This window comes from Ailuropoda melanoleuca, chromosome 8, assembly GCF_002007445.2.
Source record: "Ailuropoda melanoleuca isolate Jingjing chromosome 8, ASM200744v2, whole genome shotgun sequence".
NCBI classification, from domain to species: domain Eukaryota; kingdom Metazoa; phylum Chordata; class Mammalia; order Carnivora; family Ursidae; genus Ailuropoda; species Ailuropoda melanoleuca.
In genome coordinates this window covers 16334075-16354499 of record NC_048225.1, presented here as the reverse complement: position 1 = coordinate 16354499, position 20425 = coordinate 16334075, and the positions used below count along the sequence as shown (strand labels likewise).

General features: G+C 50.8%; 1 protein-coding gene across 1 annotated transcript in view; it reads right to left on the bottom strand.

Annotated features, from left to right (window-relative positions):
• Window positions 1-20425, bottom strand: part of GRIK4 (glutamate ionotropic receptor kainate type subunit 4) — a 367864-nt gene that overhangs the window by 184346 nt on the left and 163093 nt on the right. Inside the window, exon 4 of the mRNA XM_002914075.4 lies at window positions 10811-10975. Within this exon, the coding sequence (XP_002914121.2) occupies window positions 10811-10975 (165 nt within the window). The remainder of the gene's footprint in view (window positions 1-10810; window positions 10976-20425) is intronic.

Sequence of the window (20425 nt, the reverse complement as noted above, 5' to 3'; positions counted from 1 at the left end):
ATAATTCTCAGGATTCACACTGTGATATCAGAACCCAGGAGTTGCCTGGAATGTGCACTGAGGTTCCCTGACATGCTTGCTGCAAGGCACTCTTCCCTGCAAAACTCAAAGCTTGCCTCTGGACACGTTTATTTCCTACGCACGTCAAGAGTCAGGCCGAGCCATTTCCCAGGTCAGTAAACTGAGGTTAAGGGATCAGTGCAAGGCTCCTTGCTGAGCTGGCTGCAAAACCAACCCCTGCAACCCAGATGTTCTTTCTCCTAGGGTAGGGTCCTAACCACCGACCCACACGGCCACGTGATCGCCCTCAAGGAGACCAGCCGGTGGGAAGAGCCTCAGAGTCCAAATCCTAGTGCTTACCCCACAAACCACAAAGCTGCAAGCTCTCCTCCCAGCCTGCGGCTCGGGCAGGGATCCTGCCACACCACAGATCTCAGCTGGGTACCGGAGGGGGACTCGTCTGTACTGTGTAGGAACCATGCCCAGTGACAAAGTCACTGTGAGCAGGCCCCCTGTCGGAAGAGGGCTCTGCCAGTTTCAAGCAGTTTCCGTGTAAGTTAGCTCATGCGCTCTCAGCCCGCTTCGCTCTTACTGCCTGCTAGATGTCCTAAGTCAGCGGCCGTCAGACTACCATGGCTTTAGGGGTGAGTCTTGGTTCCTGATTTACCAACCAGGACACAGCATCCGAGGGATGCTCAGGGACTCCTCCAGAGTCACGCACCTCACACAGGTCAGAGCCCGCATCCGAAGTCGAGTGTGCTGGCCTCGTCCTGTCCGGTGCTCATTCTGCTCTCGAGGCCGCCCCGCACCCTGCAGCCTCAAGCACCCCTTCCCCCCTTCCAGTCCAGGTCCCCAGCCCATCTCTTTCTATCGAATCTGCTTCCCCAGGTCACCAGTGACTTCTTAGCGGTTCTCATCCTATTCTCTTGTTACAGTATTTGATGCTGCTGATGGCATTGCTCTTTTGAATTTCCTAACACCACCCAGCCCTGATTCTCGCCTGCTTCTCTGGCTCTGGTATCACCTAGTCATCACGTCCACGGCAGAGGGGCAGAGAGCACAGTCATTTAGAGCGCAGACTCCGACACAAGACTGCCTGGGTTTGAGTCCCGGCTCTGTCATTTCTAGCTGTGAGGCCCTGAGCAAGTTACCAAACCTCTCTGGGCCACTCCCTCATCATTAGAATGGAGATTCTAACAGTAGGGGTGGTGGGAGAATTAAAGTGATTTAATACACCCAAAGTGCTTAGAATGGCCCTGACATGCTACATGGCCTTATTAGGCCCACTGCATCGCGTGTGCTAGATTCTTCTCATAATCTGATTGGACCTTCATGTTTCTAGGAGGAAGATTCGGTATTTGCCCCTCTTTACAGATGGGGAAACTGAGGCTTAGAACATTGACAGAACTTGCTCAAGATCACAGGTGATACACACCAGAGCTGGGCTTGAACTCAGAAATCCATTGAGCACCAAAGCCCTGAACCACTCCACTTCACCCCACTTAGCTCTGCAAGCTCCCAGTGGAAGTCACCTGTGACTTTTCCCTGGCTTCCCTCACTGAATCCACTCACTCTACCTGTCAGCGGCCAAGTTCTGACTCCCTGACCTGCTCACCCACCATCCCATCCTTTCCACTCCCATTGCGACTGTTCCAAGTCAGTCCCTTTTTCCACCTGCCTCTTACTAAGGGGCTTCTCTGTCTTCAGAATTCTTCATTTCCGATCCATTCTCCAGACTGTGAGACAAATTATAATCCTAAAACACCGGTGTGTGTGTGCCGCTGCACGGCAGAAAGCGTGTCTTATTTACCTCTGGGCCCTCCAGACTTAGCACAGGGCCTGACTCAGAGTTATGTGCTGAAAAATAGTTGCTGAACCGCACGGAAGCCTGCTCACAACATTTTGCATAGGAAATTGGAAATAAGCTAAGGGTCCAATCATAAGGGAATACTTACCTAAAGTGTGGGTCATATACCCACATGAAATCTTGCTTAGGTATTTAAAATGCTTGTGAACAGTTAATAACAGTATTAAAAATATTTATGAAATAATATTAAGAGAAAGAAGCAGGATATAAAATTATACGTAGAGGTGTAGGAAGGCTACAGCTAAACAAATACGAAAAACAGTTATGAGCTGCAGAATGACTAGAAGATGTTATAAAAGCCCATGTTTACTGAGTGCTAATTATGGCCCATGCTAAACACTTCATATGAATGGATTTATTTCTCAGAATGACCTGATGAGATGGGAACCATTATTTCCTTTTACGGATGAGGAAACGGGACCAAAGGTTAAAGGTCAGAGTCAGGAGGCACACCCTCAATCCCTGGGCCCCGGGTCAGCACGTTCACCACTGTACCACACAGCCTCCCATGTGCATGGGGCTTAACTGGACATTCGTGGGGATTACTGACACTGAATGACTTTCTTGCCCTTTTTTCCCCTTTACTTTCTATCATGAGCATGTATTCCTTTCATAACATATCATTACAAAATATAGAATGTCCTAAGAAAAGTTTCTTCTGAGGAGCGAGTGAAGTCCAAAGGTATGCGATCGCCTCAAGATACCATCTTTCCAGAACTTCCTCCCATTTTCCTTCGGGCTACTCCACGTCAGCTCTCCCCGAACATGCTTCTTATTTTCCCACTCGAGCCTGTTCCCAAGTAGTTCTCTCTGACCAGACCAGGGGTTCGTAACCTAGGCTTAGAAGTCAGTGGTCTGTGAACACTTTGGGGGGAAAAGTGACATCACTATTTTTTCTCCTAACTGCAACCTGGCATTTCCTTCAATTTTGAACATAGGCAATAAATCTCAGTATCTTAACAGTACCTCTGACTTGGTCACCAGCAAACACCACAAATGCTTTCCTGTCACCCTGCAGGGCTACAGATAATCTTAAGAGATCATTTACATTATTACTTCAAAATTAGGCTAGCAGATGGACCTGTTGCTAGGCTTGGCTATTTAATACATTAATAAAGAAGCACATTGATTAATAAGTGATTATAAAAATGTTTTAACTGCATTTCCATGTAACTGGTTTCCTTGGTCATCCTATCTATTTTATTTTATTCATTTAAAAACACTTTTCTGTGAGGCACCTGGGTGACTCAGTCAGTTGAGTGGCTGACTCTTGGCTTTGGTTCGGGCCATGGTCTCAGGGAGTCTGCCTGAGATTCTCTCCCTTTCCTATTGCCCCTCCCCTTGCTCCTGAGCACGTGCTTTCTCTCTCTCTCTCTCAAATAAATAAATAAATCTTAAAAAGGAATACAAACACTTTTCTGAGAAGGAATCCATTAGCACCCCCAGGCGACCATGGTCCAGGCCCTCTCTTGCCCTTCTGCTCCGGCCCAGCTCAGATCTTGCCCCGGGGCAAGAAGACACCGCCTCCTCCTTCTACGTACATCACTCCGTGGCTCTGAGTCAGCTCCGCACTGGAGCTGCTGAGGCCGATCAGCCTCCCTGTTCTCTGAATTCTTGGCCAGCTTCTGCCCCAAGCTGGTTCATTATGATGGGCCTCAATAGAGAGAAGCTTCTCCTAAAAATAAATTCTTATAGAAGGCTAAAATCCCTTATTCCCAATTCCAAAAATCCAAAAGCCTCTGAAGCTGGATGGTTTTCACCAAGCTCGTTTGGTGGCAAATCTGATCTAAATAGACAGATGTGAGGTTATTAACAGCATGCGAATATTTGAATACAGGTATGCATGTATTTGAGTATGGGGTTCTGCCCCAAGCCCCACCTGGAGATGTTACTTAAGGTATGGTGTACATACCACATGACTTTCCCAATATCTGGAAAGTTCTGGATTCTGAACACATCCAGCCTTGTGGGTTCCATTCTGAGTGTCCATCTCCCATCTCCCACACCGAACTGGGAACTCCTTGAGGGCTTGGGTCACGCCAATTCAGCACTGGCAAAAAGGAATTGCTCCACAGATGTTTGTTCAACTGAATTGAAATGATCCAATCCCCATGGCGCAGAGATTTCCTGGGGTCTGGGAATTGTTCTCTCTCGTTCCCTCTAAGGGATGCCCTGCTCAAGACAAATGGAAACTGATTACGAAGGGCCTCAGCTCTGAAGCCTCTGTGACCTGGACTTGGCAGGCCCAGGCCATCTGCATGAAGGCCCTGAGCAGTCTGTGGGAGAGACAGGAGGGGAGGGCGGTACACTTTACCTCTGCCTCCCAGGGAGCAGGAGAGAGAGGGAATGGGGAGATAGGAGTGACATTGCCATGGCAACAAAGTTTCCGAGCCAGTAGAGGCATTGGAAGACAAGGGTCAGAGAAGCTGCTGGAACAAAAGGCTGTGATGGGGTATAGTAAGGGGGATAGATTTCGTCCCCTCAAGATGCCAGCTCTAGCCTGGATCCCAAGTCCTTCTCTGAGTCTTTGCAGAGAGAGGAAGGGTCTGGCTGGGATGCAGACGGTACAGAGGGGTTAACCGTGGGCACCACTGATTCCAGGCCCTCTAGGGCAGGGGCGGCCTCCCAGGGGGCACAGGGTCCTCTTCACTTACAGCATGACACTTTCGGGGAGCTACTCAGCGGCTCCCTGAGCCCATGTGGGGAGTGCGCCTGGCCATCGGGAGCTGACAATGAGGTGGACCAGAGGGGGCAGGGAGAACCCAGAGTCCTTCCCATCAAAACACGTCACGATGCCGCAGCCCAAGTGGGGCGGGGGGCAAGGTCTCTCTGTGTCTGGTGGGGCTTCACACTCGCCACAAAGCGAAGCCCCGACTGTCCCGGAGCAAACCAAACACCCGCCTCGATCCACCTGGAAGAACGTCTCCTCACCTGTCGCAGAGCCTTCGGGCGCATGCTCCGCTCTTAACCCCCCCACCCCGAGAGCCGACAGCGGGCCGAACTGGGGGGGGGGGGCTTGCCGGTCCCCGAGCTGAGGAACGGGGTGCGTGAGGGTGAGCGTGCCAGGCCTCTGCGCCTGGTGGGGCTCTCCCTGGTCAGAGAACTCAGAACTGCCATCGGCCTCCCCGCTCACCCACGGCCTCGGCCCGGCCCCACACCAGCATGAGAGCAGCACCACCATCTACTGGGGGCACCCCGTGTGCCGGCCCCAGGCTGGCAGACACGCTAGCTCCCTGAATCCTTACATCGTCCTGCGAGGGAGGAGTCACTATACGAATTCTTCTTCTCCTACTACGTGAAATGTACCCTGTATCGGGCACTGCTCCAAGTCTTACAAGTGCATCATCTCATTTAATCCTCAAAAAACTGGGGTTCCTGGGTGGCTCAGTCAGTTAAGCATCCACCTTCAGCTCAGGTCATGATCCCAGGGTCCTGGGATAGAGCCCCACCTCTGGCTCCCTGCTCAGCGGGGAGTCTGCTTCTCCCTCTGCCCTTCCCCACTGTTCAAACTCCCTCTCTCTTTCTCTCTCATAAATAAATAAATACCTTAAAAAAAAAAACAAAACCCTGAAGAAACCTCTCAAAGGGGAGCATGGGTGGCATAGTCAGTGAAGCATCTGCCTTTGGCTCAGGTCATGATTCCGGGGTCCTGGGATTGACCCTGAGCCCTGGGGCTCGGTGCGCAGCAGGGAACCTGCTTCCCCCTCTCACTCTGCCCCTCCCCCTGCTCATGCTCCCTCCCTCACTCTCTCAAATAAATAAAATTAAAAAAAAAACAAAACAAAACTCTTGAAGTAAGAACTGTTACTATTCTCATTTTACAGATAAGGTCTCAGGCACAGAATATAAGCCCGAGGTGCTGGTAGAGCCAGGATTAGGATCCTGGTGTGTCCAACTCCAGAAACTGACCCCTATTCTATACCATTCTCTAACCCTGGGCCTCAGCACTGCCGCACAGAAACTCTCTGCTCCAGCCACACCCATCCGTCACCGTGGCCCAAGGCACGTTGCTTCCTGCCCTGAGCCCTTGCTCATGCATGCCATCTGTGTGGGTGCCTGCTTCCCCTTCTCTCTGCCCACCAAACATTCCATGGTCCAGCCCAGAGGCCTTACCTGACCACCGGCTACACCTCAGACCTATTCCTGACCACCCTCGGCCCCTGTCTGAGCCACACAGCAGAGCTACTGAACTTTATGTCACTTTTCAGATGTTTGGGTTTTAACCACCTCCTAGAAAACACTGTGAGCCTCAGTTTCCCCATCTGATCCTCAACCATAAGGAGGTTGCACCAAATGATTTCTAAGCACTGCACTTCCATGTGTTTCTGAGTCCATACTGTGCACCCGTGACATGGGGAGCTCAGAGTGTGGGGAGCAAGGAATGTTTGTTGAATGACTCATCACTATGCGTGTGACTTCTTTCTCTGGAGACTTCTCGCTTTTTCGCCTTTATGCTGCCTTGGATTTGTTCTATCGAACTGACGGAGGGATGCTTGCCGTCTCTGACTAGAGTCGGCTCCGAATCACCCGAGGTCACGCCCACGGAGCCTGTGAGCAGCTCGGGGAGCTCGTGCAGGAGGAGCAAGCTCGCAGCCAGAACACCACGTGCTGGGCCCCTCTCCAGGCTCACAGGGGCCACATGCGGCCGGATAACCGGCACGCCTCGGGGTTTCCAGGGGAAACAGTGTGGACAGCTGATAGCACGCTTGGCCTCACGGAGACAAACCACAGCAGAGGCGAGGGGTTGACAGGGAGGCCCCCGCTTCTAGCTCCACAGTAAATTAAACTTCAAACTGACTCCATCAGCAGCAAGTGCCTCCGGGTGTTTGGATGATAAGGGGGTGGGCACCCCGTTAAGCTCCAATACAGCAGCCTCGGGAGACATGCTGATCTATGGGACAGAGAGCGGGGCAAGGCCTGTGGGACCCTCCCTGCACAGGAAAAGCTGAGGTGGAGATAAGATACAAACGCAGGGAGGGAAAGGGCCAGGCGGGAGGGGGATGACCTCAGGGGTCTTGTTCATCCCTCTCATTGCAGATCCGTGGGCTGCGTGGACGGAGTCGGGAAGTCAAACATCAAGAAGCCTGTGGCCATGGTGAAGGGGCAGGGAGGCGAAGGGAACCGGACTTGGGTTTGAGGAAGCCCTACGGGTGACCCTCACTTTAAATAAACCCATTGTATGAACATCTAAGTGAACCAGATACAGCAGGAAGTGATTTTGCACTTGTAAATTTCCAGTGTCCAGGGTTGTTATTAATTATGCCCCGTCTGGTACTTCCCACCTCCCAGCCTCGTTTTGAATCATCAGATGAGGAGGTGGAACTCTGGACGCCAGCATCTTCAGATTCTTTACACTGTGCAATCTTGGATTCTCAAAATAGTCATTGTTCCCCTCGACTGATACTCCCACCCTGAACATGATTCATGAAAGCGCAATTTGTACAGAACTTTTGGAAACTCACCTATTTGCTGCAAGTACATACTACTGTCCATTGCTGGAACGTTACTGCCCCAGCTTAGAGCAGAACTCGGCTCTCCACAACCAAAAATGTCACCGCTAGGGTCTCTTTCGTCCCCCTAGAGCAGAGTGCCTGGCCAGGGGTGACAGATGTGAGGTTGGGGGCACTGTTCAGGGCCCCAGACTGGCTCAAATAGGTTTACGTTAATAATGCAAATTAGCCCTGGGCCCCTAGCCTGGGGAAAGCACAGCCCGTGACACTGAGTAGCAGCTGGCTTTGGGTGGTCCATGGCAACTTCCAAAGGCTCAACACTGTCAGAGGTATCAAGCCCAGAAAACTGGAAAGAGAAAAGGAATGTCCAGTTATGATGGATGCCCCGTGAGGTGTGCCGACATTTGGAGAGGCCACGTGGGAGGAGTTGGGAGGTAGGTGGTGCTGCCATGTACAGAGAGCTGAACTTTGAACAGAGGAGAGAGGCAGATGATGGTAAGAGGGGAAGGAAGCCTGCTCAGAGGAGGGGCTGAGAGCTCACAGCGAAGTCCCCAGCAGCCTTTTAGTGATGCCAGTTGCACGCCTGAGGCTAAGCACCTCACCACCGGTGTCCCATGCTGTGCTCCAAATGACCCTAGCAGGTGACATCACCATCCCTTCATTTTACCAATGCAGAAACTATAATACAAAAAGGTCCGCATCCCGTCCACAGGTACGTAGCTCGTAAATAGTAGAGCCAGGATTTAAAGCTGGCCAGTCTGATTCTAAAACCCATGTTCTTGCTCTTTATAACACAGACGCCCCAACGTAGGCATCGCAGAGCTATTGTCCCTCCTTGATCCGGGGACCCTGTCTCCCTCCTCTCTCCCCTGACACTGCCACTGAAATCCAGTCCCCGCCTGGCTTGAGCCAACAGCACTTACCTGTTCTCTCCCTTACTATGGGAGGAAAAGAGCTGGGCTGCAACCTTCCTATGAATTATCTGGGTGGTGTTTAAAATCCATTGTGGGGGAACAGCTCTGGCTTCAGATGAAAGGCCTTTGGAGTAGAAAGATCCAGAATCCCTGTTTCTAACAAATGCTAATCATGTCTCAAACACATTGAGATGTAAAAGCTGAACCAAGGGTTACTAGCTAATAAAACACTTGGCGCCTAAAAGAAGGGCATGAAAAAGATGCCCCAAAGCTCTCTAACGTGAAATAAAAATATCAGTTTCTTTTATTCCCCTGATTCATCTGGCTTAATATTTTAGAAGTATTGACTTTAAGAAGCCAGGCTTCATGGGTCACCCGGAGAGGAAATTTACATGTGCTAATGACCCCCATCCACAATGTGCAATTTGTGCCCTGTTCCACCAGGGGAACCTGAAGAACCGAAGAGAAGAGAAGGAAGGAGAAGCTGGCTTTCGGAAATGCGCTCTATGGCGCTCTCTAGGAATCTGGATCCCCGTCAGAGACCTGTCCTCCTGGACAAGGAACCACTACAGACCGGACTAGGAGAGTCACAAGAAGTTGTTGCCGGTATTTCTGATTTCATTCACAAGATGCAGGCACACTGGAATCTTACTTTCATTGTACTAGAACTTCATCTCTTTGCCAGTGAGGATTTCTAGCTGCTCCTTGATGAATCCCCACTGCCTGGAACAGAATACAGCTGGCGCTCACTACATACGTACTGCCTGACCGACTGAATAAGTATGTGGGTATTTCAGGCACCTGTTCTTCCTCCATTCCCCCATCGGGAGGCATCTATGTCCACAGATCCTGCTGGTCTCACCAGTCCTGTTCTGTAGGGCACAAACCCACTCTTGGTCCCTAAGCCTGGATGCTGTCTCCATGGGTCTTAGGCCCATTTGGCCAACACTCGTGACTGGTGAGCTCGGCCATGGCAAGATGAGCTGGACCCATCAGATCCTCTACCTTGGAAATTCAAGCCAAGAGATGCTGATGGAAGCCACCACTGATGTACACACCGAGGAGAGACTATAAGCCACCTGATGGCAGGGACTGTGTCTACCTCGTTTTCCACACTGTTCCCAATGCATAATATCTGCGTCACGCCTGAAAAGGAGTACCTGCTCAATAAAAGTTGCTTGAATAAATAGAGAAAGAGTAAATAGGGCCTGTGTGGCCATGTGGGGCAGGTGTGTGATGAATGAGCCAGGGAAATCGATAAGCCAGAAGAGGAAGAGCACAGATTCGATGCCACAAGAGCTTTAAAGGAATCAGAGACAGAGCTGCTGTCTTCCTCCCTTCCTGTTCTCTCTGGACCCATAGGACGTCCTACCTACCGCACTTGGACCAGTGGGATGTGTCTCTTCGCTCGCAGTACTAATGGCCCAGACCACAACATGGCTGAATCCCCCCACCCCCGGAAGACCAGCTGTCTCAATATATACTTGAGCAAGTTGTTTTTTTGTTTTTGTCTGTTTTTGCCTTTGAGTGTAACCAAAGGTTGAAATGGGTGACAAAGGGAGGAGATGGGGCGGAGTCCTAGGGAAGAGACATTATCACCTCTCCAGGCTGAGGGGCTCCTATCCTGCCCTCTGCATGGGGGTTGTTCACAGCCAGCTCGGCTCTGAGCCACCGGCCCACTGACTGGGAAGCTCATCCTGGAAAGTTGTCAAGGTAACACCAGCAGGACACCAGAGAATTCTAGGGAGGGCGTTGTGGACTGGGTGTGGCCTTGCAGGGTGAGCACATGACTGCAGGGTTCTGGGCTGCCTCAGCCCTTGACTCGCTCTGTGGATGGGCAAGTTATTCATCATTTTTGAGCCTCAGTTTCTCTTGGAGAGTGGGGACAGGAACACTTAACTCTGGTGTTGGTAGAATTAAAAGCAGTGCCCAGCACGTGGTAAGGGCTCCATACACGGGACCTCAGTGCCCTATTGTGTATGTCTGGAAAGCACTGCAGCTCACAGAGGATTTCGCTCTATTTTACATCCTTTAAACCCCACAACAATCTACAAGATTTGCAAAGTACAGCCTAGCATTCCCATTTTGCAGATGAAGAAATTGAGGTTAAACAGGATACGTACTTTGTCCAAGGTCACCCACAGAACGGTCAAACTCCATCCCAAGTCCCACAGTGCTGCCCTCAGCACAAACCAGCAAGATAGGAGATCAGATGTGCGCTGACTAAGCGACCCCCCAGCTGGCTACATCTCTCTTTTCTTAATCACACACAAGGTGTCATTCAGGGATTTGTGTACAATATGTCCAGGAGATGAATGAATCCATAGATGAAGGAATGAATGAGTGGGTGAATGAATGAATGAATGAATGAGTATCCTGTCTTAACTCTACTCCACACATATCTGGCAACAAAACCTGGGGCTCTCCTCCAGACTGAGCCCTACGGGGCCTGCTGCTGCATGTTTCTCTCCCTCTCTGGGGGAATATCTAACCACAGGCCTAGTGATAGGTGCAGCTCACCCTATCAGCCCCTCCTGCCAGCAAGGAAAGCAGAGGGCAGCCCTGTTCATTCTACGTACTGGTTTCTGCAGTCTCGTACTCGCTGTCTCTGAGAAGCTCAAAGATGTCCACTTCGACCTTGGCCTTGCCCAGCCTCTCAGGAGCGCGGTTGATGCGGTTCTTGGCCAGGGTGATGGAGAGCCGCTCCCCTCTGCTGCACTCCATGGGGTCATCCAAGATAGCAGCTGTGGGCAGGCAACCACACGGACACAGTTGGTACCCTCTCCCGTTACCCTCCTCTTCTCCAGTCTCCCCCCCACTGCCACCTTCCTCTGCCAGGCAGCTCCCGCCTCCCCTCCCCCCTGCCATCCTTGGAACTATTCCCAAAGCAAGTTCTCTACACGCTGAGGGTATTGGTTTGTAGCCAAGTGCGCCCGGGAATTCTAATGCGCATATCGGCCTCAGGAACCGCGTCATGTCACGGCAGGCCACCGGGGTCTATGTGTACGAGGCCCCGAGGCCCAGACATGGTGACACGCTTGGAGGTGCACTGACATGCACACACAGGCACACGTGTGCGAAGGAAGGGACACAGGGGCCGTCCTTTGACAGTGGTATTCTGGGCATCGGCAGAACTCTCCCTGAGACAAGAGAGGGTGAAAGGACACCAGGCATGAGAGTGAGAGCCATGGCTGACACTGCTAAATGCCAGCTCTCCGGGCTCTGACGCTGATGAACCATGTCAGCCGGTGAGCCAGGCAGTTTCTCTGAACTTCTTTTCCTCACTGAACGTGTGAGGAAGACAACCTCAGGGGCTTGGTGTGAGGATTCAGTAAGATAATGTATGTAAGTGATACATCACACAAGTTTAATCGGTGTGACTTACTATGAATGGTTCGAGTGGTATAATTCCAAGAGCTGCCCAACTTCCAGAAGCAGCATTAAGGGTAAGTGTTCTAGTAGCCTACAGACCTGTGTTCAAATCCCAGCTCCACCCCGTATCAGCTCTGAGACCTCAGTTTCCTCACTGGTAGAATGGGGAGAAAGCCCACTCCTTGGGCCATTGTGAAGATTACCTGAATAGTCTGTGTGAGGTGCTTAGCACAGTACCTGAGTCGCTCAACAAATCTAGCTCTGGGTATCATTCATCCTCTTGGTAGAGGAAGCTACGAGATTGAAAATCTCTACGAAAACTCGTATATATGTGGTCACAGCAGCATTACTCGTAATCGCTCAGAAGTGGAAAAAATCCAAGTCCCCATCAACTGATGCATGAATAAGCCAAATGTGGTATATCTCTACAATGGAATAGTACTCAACAATAAAAAAGAACGAAGTACTCACACAGGCCACAACATGGATAAACCCTGAAAACACGAAGCTTAGTTAAAGAAACCAGACACTAAATACTGCACACAGGATGATTTCATTTATAAGAAATTTCCAGAACAGATAAATCCACAGACGCAGAAAGTAGATCAGTGGTTGCCTAATGGCAGTGATGGAAAAGCTGGAACAAAGGGGGGGGTGTGTGACTGCTGATGCATACACAGTGTTTCTTTTGGGGGTGCTGAAAAATGCTCTAAAATTGATCATGGTGATAGATGCATAACTCTGAATACACTAAAAACCACTGAGTTGTACACTTTAAGCGGGTGAATCGTGTGGTATATCGATTATATTTTAATAAAGCTCTTACAGAAAAAAAAAGAAGAAGAAATATCAAGCTTATGTTTCAGAGGTTGAAGGCTCAGAAAAGCAACATGGGGAATTGAGCCAAATAGGTTTCACCGACACGTGGCCCTTGAATCTCTGGGGCTGGCGTGGACAGAAGAGACCCAGGTCCCATGCTGTCTTTTCTGTTCACTGCTCCCATACCTACTGTGACCCATTTTCCAAACTGAAAACCGGGACACAGAATATTACAAAGCTTTCCCCCCCCCCAATTTGTGGATGTGTTTATATGTACAGCCTTGTTGAACAATAAAAATTAGATTTCATTAACACCGGTCGGGCCATACTCTGGGCAACAGAGGCACATCCCAAGACCCAGCCATTCCAGGGGGCTTCTGTGAATTAGGTAGCAAAGTCTTCACACACCTGGTATGATCACCACCGGCAAGAGCGGCCGAAGAAATTACTATTACTCTACACGTGTGCCTGAAGAGTCTGAGGACACCCGAAACACCTACCCAGGTGACCTCAGGAAAGCAAGACCAGGATGAGAATGTTACTCAGGAAGCAGAAACCCAAACAATTGTGCTGTGCTGTCCCAGGAGGAAAACTCTGGGAAGAGAAAGGAAGAAGGTACAGAAGTGGTTCTCAAATGGTGTTCCTTGGAGGGCCCTGGGCTCCATGAGGAAGCAGGGGGAGAGACCACAAGGGGTCTCCAGTCCCTGCCAGCTTCAACCAACACACCTCCACACCCGTCAGTTTTGGAAACTGGGGTTCCACAGAAGACTTGATAAGGAAAAAAATGTTTCAGTGTATATATAATATAATAGAAATCATTAGTCTAGTCCTAAAGCATAGAAAAGAGACACCTGAAATGTCAGGAATTGGCATAGCCATCACACACAAATTATGAGAAAGAGGCACGGGATCCCTGGCCCGCGAGCTTTCCGTGAAGGGGCACACATTAATTCAGTGACAACGGTAGCGTAAATGCTCAGTGGACATATCTCCCTTAAGCTCTACGACTCTGTGAGACAAGTGTGTTCTTTCTGTTATTCTCACCTGGAGATGAGGAAATGCTCAGAGAGCTCAAGGGACCTGCTCACATTCACAGGGCTGGGGAGTGGGAGAGGCGGACAGTGACCCCAGGTCGGCCTCATGCCGACCCTGTACCCGGAACCAAGGCTCATCCTCCTCCTAGTGAAACTTGTCTTCGTCGGGATTTGCGGCTGAGCAGGGGGCGTCCTGGGTAGGTGTGCCTCAGTCGGCTCAGGCTGCTGCCACAAAATACCGTAGACTGGGTGGCTTACACAGCTCCCGGTTCTGGAGGTGGGGAGACCTGAGATTAGGGTGCTCGCATAGTTGGGTTCTACAAGGCGCCTGCTTCCTGGTTTGCGGTCACCTGCCTTCTCACACGGTCCTCACAGGGTAGAGAGAAAAGGACAACATTCTCTGGACTCTTCTTCTAAGGGCACTCATCCTGTCATGGAGGTCCCACCACCCTCATGACCTCATCTCAATGGAATGCTTTCCTAAGGTCCCACCTCCTAATACCATCCTATTGGGGGTAGGATTTCAACACATGAATCTTGGGAGGACACAGTTCCCTCCATAGCAGTGGGGCACATGAGCTTTTAGCCACCGTAAAGAAAGTCTCACCAAGGCAAATCAACTCTGAAACACTAACAGGCAGGACCCTGGAGTTCTGGACATTCCGCTAGCTACTGCTCCCAGCCCTCATGAGATTTCTAGAGGGGAGGGTATCTTTTTCTTTGGACCACAGGACCTTTAAATACTAGGAAATCACTTGCAATAAAATAATTAATAAAACAATCTCTCAGAGAACACTCACGTCCCCTGTAAATCTAGGAGGGAACTCAGCCGTCTAGGCCGGAAGGGGGATTACTTCGGTAATGTTTTGATAAGGTTGTTCATGCCACAGATGGTGGACTTGCCTCTGTCCCATCAGTAGACAAAGGGCACAATCAGCCCTATACCGCAGGAGGCAACACACATCCAGTAGTCTGTTTCAGGGTTGTGTACTCTCTTCTTGAACAGTACACGTTCAGGACACGTGCTATGGACTGGATGTGTCTGTCTCCATCCTCCCCCATTCACATGTTGAAACCTTAACCTCCCAATGTGACTACATTAAGAGACAGCGCCTTGGAGAGGTAATTAAAGTGACCTGAAGTCATAAGAGTAAGGCCTTGATCAGATAGGATGAGTTTCCTTTTTTTTTTTTTTAAAGATTTTATTTATTTATTCGAGAGAGATAGAGACAGCCAGCGAGAGAGGGAACACAAGCAGGGGGAGTGGAGAGGAAGAAGCAGGCTCATAGTGGAGGAGCCTGATGTGGGGCTTGATCCCATAACGCCGGGATCACGCCCTGAGCTGAAGGCAGACGCCCAACCGCTGTGCCACCCAGGCGCCCCAGGATGAGTGTCCTTCTAAGAGATGCCGGAGAGAGCTCTCTCTCTCCTACTATGTGAGGATACGGCGAGAAGGCAAGCCAGGAACAAGGCTCTCTCTAGAAACCAATACCGCTGGCACCTTGATCTTGGACGTCCAGCCTCCAGAACTGGGAGAATAAATGTCTGTTGTCGATGCCTGCCAGGCTGGGGTGTTTTGCTACGACAGCCCGAGCCGACAGAGATAATGTGCCGATACAAACCCAGACGTGGAGCACACCAGCCAGCCCTGGGACACCACATCACCAGCTCACAGAGCATCACTGGACATACTTGGAGACAGAGGCATCATGACCAGGTGCGCAGTAGGGAACGTGGGGATTTTCTACGAAGGGGCCTAGGAGGTCCCCCGAGTACCTCCTTCTTCTCTCCCTCCCCACAGGGTCCAAAGAAGGGCTCTGCACTCCACCTGCCTGACCTCTGTGCTCTGGGTACCACTTTTCATTAAGTTTTGGATTTAGACAATGATTAACTCCTGTCTGGGAACAGCGTCAGCGGGGTGGGTGGTTGGCATCAAACACGCTGGGATGAGAATAATCAGGATGATGACAGGAACCCAGATGCGGGGGCTGGGGACACGAAGGATGAGGTGCCAGCTCAGGCCCTGCTACGACAGTACAAGAACACATGCCCGACAGGCGGTTACCAAGAGCACGCTTGCTGTTTGGCAGTCCCCAGAGAGGGGCCTTGTGGGGGAGAGCAGTGTGCTTGGGACTGAGTGTGCGGCTGATGCTCCTGGCCCCTTGCTCTGTCCCCCAGGTCCGGCGATCACGCTGGGCTGGGCTGCTCAGGGCTCCCAGCCACTGCGAGGAGCGATATCATCTGGCACATCCTCCACCCCTGGGACTGCTCTGCAGAGAAGTCAGCTAGTGGGCACAGTAAGGCCAGGAGGTCAAGGCTGAGATGAGGACATGCCATCAGGGATCTGGGTCTTGCCCACGTTTCCAGTCGTGGGGACTCGTGCACAGGGACCCTTCCATGGCATGTACTCAACAGGCCTCTCTTGTGCCTAGGGAGCTGGTGACCCCTAACACTGACATTGGGCTTTTCTCAGCACAAGCCAACAGCTTTACCTCTGCCCAGGTCTGAGTTCTAAGGTTCATGCCAAGGAAAGGGCAGCCTCTTGACTCTGTGCCCACCTCCACCCCGAGGTCTTCTCTCCATGCTCTGGACTTAGGCCTATGTCTGCTCCAGAGAGGATGCTTCCCCTGGGACTGGCAGGCCTGGCTCTGCTTATTCTAATCCTTTCTGGCTCACCCAGTGACTGTGGCCATGATTATCGCTCTCCTGCTCAAAGTCCTCAGACCTCCCAATTAACTGAGGGTTGCTCCCATTTGAGTGTCTAGGATGGCACCAGGCCCTCTGCAGTCTGGCTTCCAAATGCCCTTCTAGCGGCAGCACCCCATTCCACCCCCACAGCGACAGCACCCCCACATTAGGACGAGGGCTGGCTTTACCTTCCCTCTCCATGCCTCTGCTGACACAAGCCCTGTCCCTTGTTCCCCCTTTCCTTATAAGGACTCTCCTTCTTCCCCGGCAGACCCACCTCTTCCAAGAAGCCCTCCCTGACTGCCCCAGCCCAGTGCTCTCCTTAGGTTTCTCGAGAGACCGCTCACTGCCTTGGGGGAGTGCTTACCTTTACTTCTCTCTCTAGAACTTCCCTCCACTAGCTTGAACCTGAAAAGCTCAGAGTGATCTCTCCTTCCTTGGAAACTCCCAGGTTCCCCATCCCAAATTAATTCCCTCTTCCTTAAAACTCCCACAGAAATTTCTCTGTACCTTTCATTAGACACTAATCACTTTTGACTTTTTTATTATGCCTATCTGTTTATCCGTCTTTTCTCCCCGAGGCAGCCAGCTCCTTGAGGCTGAGGGCCGTGGCTGATTCATCTCTGTACCTGCACAATTTCAGACGCGCGTGCAGTGGGCCCTTAATGAATGGTTATTGAGTGCAAGAATAATGTGACATGGTACAGAAGCATTAGCTGTAGCTCAGGCGGAGGGCGCCCTTCCCCCACCCCGCCGGAACCAGAGCTGCAGGGTGCGGGGCGGGTGTGGGGGACTCCCGGGCTCCCGGGGCTGGGGCTTCTCCTCTCTGCTCACCTGTGTAAAGAACAGGGCTTGCCCTCAACAGCCCAGATGTGACCCTTCAAGTTGGAAAATCAGCCTCCCTTAATCCTTCGGGTCTTCCAGAGTCTCCCTACTGAGGATTTCCGAGCACTTTGATAACTCTTATCTCTTACGGGGTGGGGTGGGGGGGACAAAGAGGCTTTTCCGGAGAGTTGGAGAGTCATGACAGGCAGGATCTCTAGCTCTGCCTTCAGCTGCTCGGCTCAGCCGGTTAGAGCCCCGTCCTAACAAGAAGAGATGCTTAGAGCCTCCTGGGAGCCAGCCAGCTTCGCTCCCAACCCCAGCGTCACCATTCACCTGACACCACCTGCCCCTGCTCACCTCTGACCCTCGTGCCCCTCTACGTACCCCCGAGCCCTGTGCGTCCCGGTCATCCCTCCTGCTGGAGGAAGCCACGCCAATGTGCAGGCCCCTCCACCCCAAACCCATGGCCTTCCTCCTCACCTGGGGCGCAACACAGGACCGCCCTCTGCCTTAGGCCTCGCCTGGCCAACTCCCACTCCCATTCCGGACTGTATCTGGGCTGGGGCTGCCGTCACAAAGCAGGGCAGACCGAGGAGTGCTTAAACAACAGACATTTATTTTCTTGGAGTCAGAGATCAGGGTGTGGGCAGGGTTGGTTTCTTCCGAGGCCTCCCTCCTCTGATCATCTCCCCGTGCCCTTATCCGGTCTTCCGTCTGTGCACAGCTGTATCCTCATCTCCTCTTCTTATGAGGACACCTGTCATACTGGATTAGGGCCCACACTAATGACTTCATTTTAATTTAATTATCTCTTCAAAGACACAATCTTCAAATACAGCCTCATTCTGAGGTGCTGGGAGTTAGGACTCTAACATATGGGGGTGGGTGGGTTGGACACAAGTCAGGCCATAACCTGGATTTTCACCTCTAGCCATCACCCAGCTCCCATCCCTTCTCTTGTCCACAGAGAGGTTAATCAGAGGCCACTTGCGGGGAACTGCCTACACTTAGTGCCCCCACCTCTTTTAAAAAAAAAAAAAAAAGTATGTATCAGCCCCAGATTTGATGTACAACTGAAAGATCTAGAAAAATGGCAGAATAACCTGCTCCCGTCCCACCAGTTTGGTTTCATTGTACTGACAACCTCAGCTGGCATCATGGACCATGAAGAAGCAAGACCAAAACACACAGGAGGGAAAATCCTGGGATTCTTTTTCTAGGGATGTAATACATACGTGCAAATAAAATGCCTCAGTGGAAAAAAAAAAAGTATGTATGTATGTCTGTAATCTCTACACCCAACATGGGGCTCAAACTCATGACCCCAGGATCAAGAGTTACATGCTCTTCCAACTGAACCAGCCAGGTATTCCTTTCCAACAGGCTCAGATCATGAGGGCCCCCGTTCTAGGAAAACCCCACCACACCTAGCTCTCCTCTCCCAACACCCTGCCTCACCACGCTTCTCTTCTCCCCTTGACCTTCCGTCTCTCCCCTAGACCAGCTCATTCCCCTTTGCTAAAACGTGCTCAGGGACTGTCGACAGACCTCACAGACCGTGTATGGCTCTCTGGTTCTCCCTTTCATCTTACCTTCAATCCAAACCAGACTTCTCAAGTGACGGATTGCTCAACATTTTGCTGACTTCACTTCATCTCATATCCCCTTTGACCAGTATAATCTGCCTTCCGTTCCCACCAGCTCACTCAGTCTGTACGTACAGAGTCACTGAAACAACCATTGTTGCGAAGTCAGGGGACACTTTGATACTTTGATTCTATCGCTAGCTGGCATTATTGTTCACCGTCTGCCAGGGGCTGTTCCAAGAACATCACATGTGCTGTTTCATTTAGTCCTCACACAACCTTGCAACGTACTGCCCCATTTTACAGGTGAGAAAACTGAGAAAGGGGCAGGGTGAGCAAATTGCCCAAGGTCACACAGCTCTTAATGGCAGGCTAGGTTTGGAGCCTGTGAGCTGCCACACTGCTCGGTTAAGCTGCCTCCTGGCTTCCTCTGAACCTGAGTCCTAAGTGTTTGGAGTCCTGAATCATGGGTCTTTTGCCTGAGACCCTCAACTTCCGAGGCTTCCATGACACGAAGCCCCTGGGATTTTCCTCCTGCTTCTCTGACCATTCTGTCAAGGTCCGCTGCTTCCTACTGAGTCTTCCATACCAGTGAGCTCCCAGGGTCTATGCAGAGCTCTCCTCTTGACTCACCCCCAAAGGCTTCCTAAGTGATCTTGACCCTTCACCTACGTCCACCTGCCTGATGACATCTCCACGTAAACATCTGATGAGCATCTCAAACTTATTAAGACCCTCTTACGTTCTTCCTGTGTTTAGCTAAAGACAGCACCAGCCACCCCAGCATCATGGCCTCACCTCAATCCCTCACCTCCAGTGGCTCTGGCTTTGCCCCTCACGATTTCCCAGCTCTGTCCCCTTCTCTCTCTCTCTATCTCAACACCATGGTCCAGTTTCAGTCCTTTCCTCTCGACTACTCAACTGCAACCTCTTGTCTCTCACCTGGTTTTCCCACCAAACTTCCAGGCACTGTGTGTCAGTCCTCAGTCATACCCACACGCAGCGGCCTGTCACTGCAAGGTGCAAACCCCTGCTTTTAGCATTCGGTCTCAAAATAAATGGAATTCCTTGGTGTGGCACTCAAGACCTGGCGCTCTCTCTCTCTCTCTCTCTCTCTCAAACCTTATGTCCTGCTTCTCCGCTCATCCCTCTCTTTCTAGAAATACCGAACTACCATAGCACCATCTCAACCCACACACGTGCGAGTACATGCACTCACATTCTGTCGTGTCCCTGTGCACTTTTACTCATGCTCCCCCTTCTGTCTTCCCACCTTTGCTCACTGACCATCTCATTCAGAATGAGTCCTCAACTCAGACATCCCCTCCTTCCGGAAGCTTTCTCTGAACACAGAAGTTGATCAAGGGCAGCAAGTATGTAGCCATAGAATCCCACACACACTCTATTTCAAATAATCAGTATTATCGTTAACTTCCCCTCCTTAATCTTTTCTATCCCCGGTGCCTGGCACCCTGCCTGACAAAAGGAGGCAGTCTATAAATGCTTGAGCCAAATTTGTTTTGGCTTTTGAGCGATGTTATGCCAACTTTTATTCCTTCCTTTAAAATTACTATTCTGACCCCATACATATATGGCCAGCTGATTTTGACAAAAGTGCAGTTAAAAAAATATTTTCAACCAATTGCACTGGAACAGTTGGATATCCATACGTTTACAAAGAAAAAGAAAAAGAAAAGGAAAAAGAACATTCAACCCTGTCTTGTACCATACATAAAACTTAAAACAGACCGTAGACCTAAGGATAAAACCTAACATTATAAAACTTCTAGAAGAAAATCTTTGTGGCTTTTAGTTAGAAAAGATTTCTTCGACATGACACCAAGAGCAAAACCCATAAAATAAAAAAAAA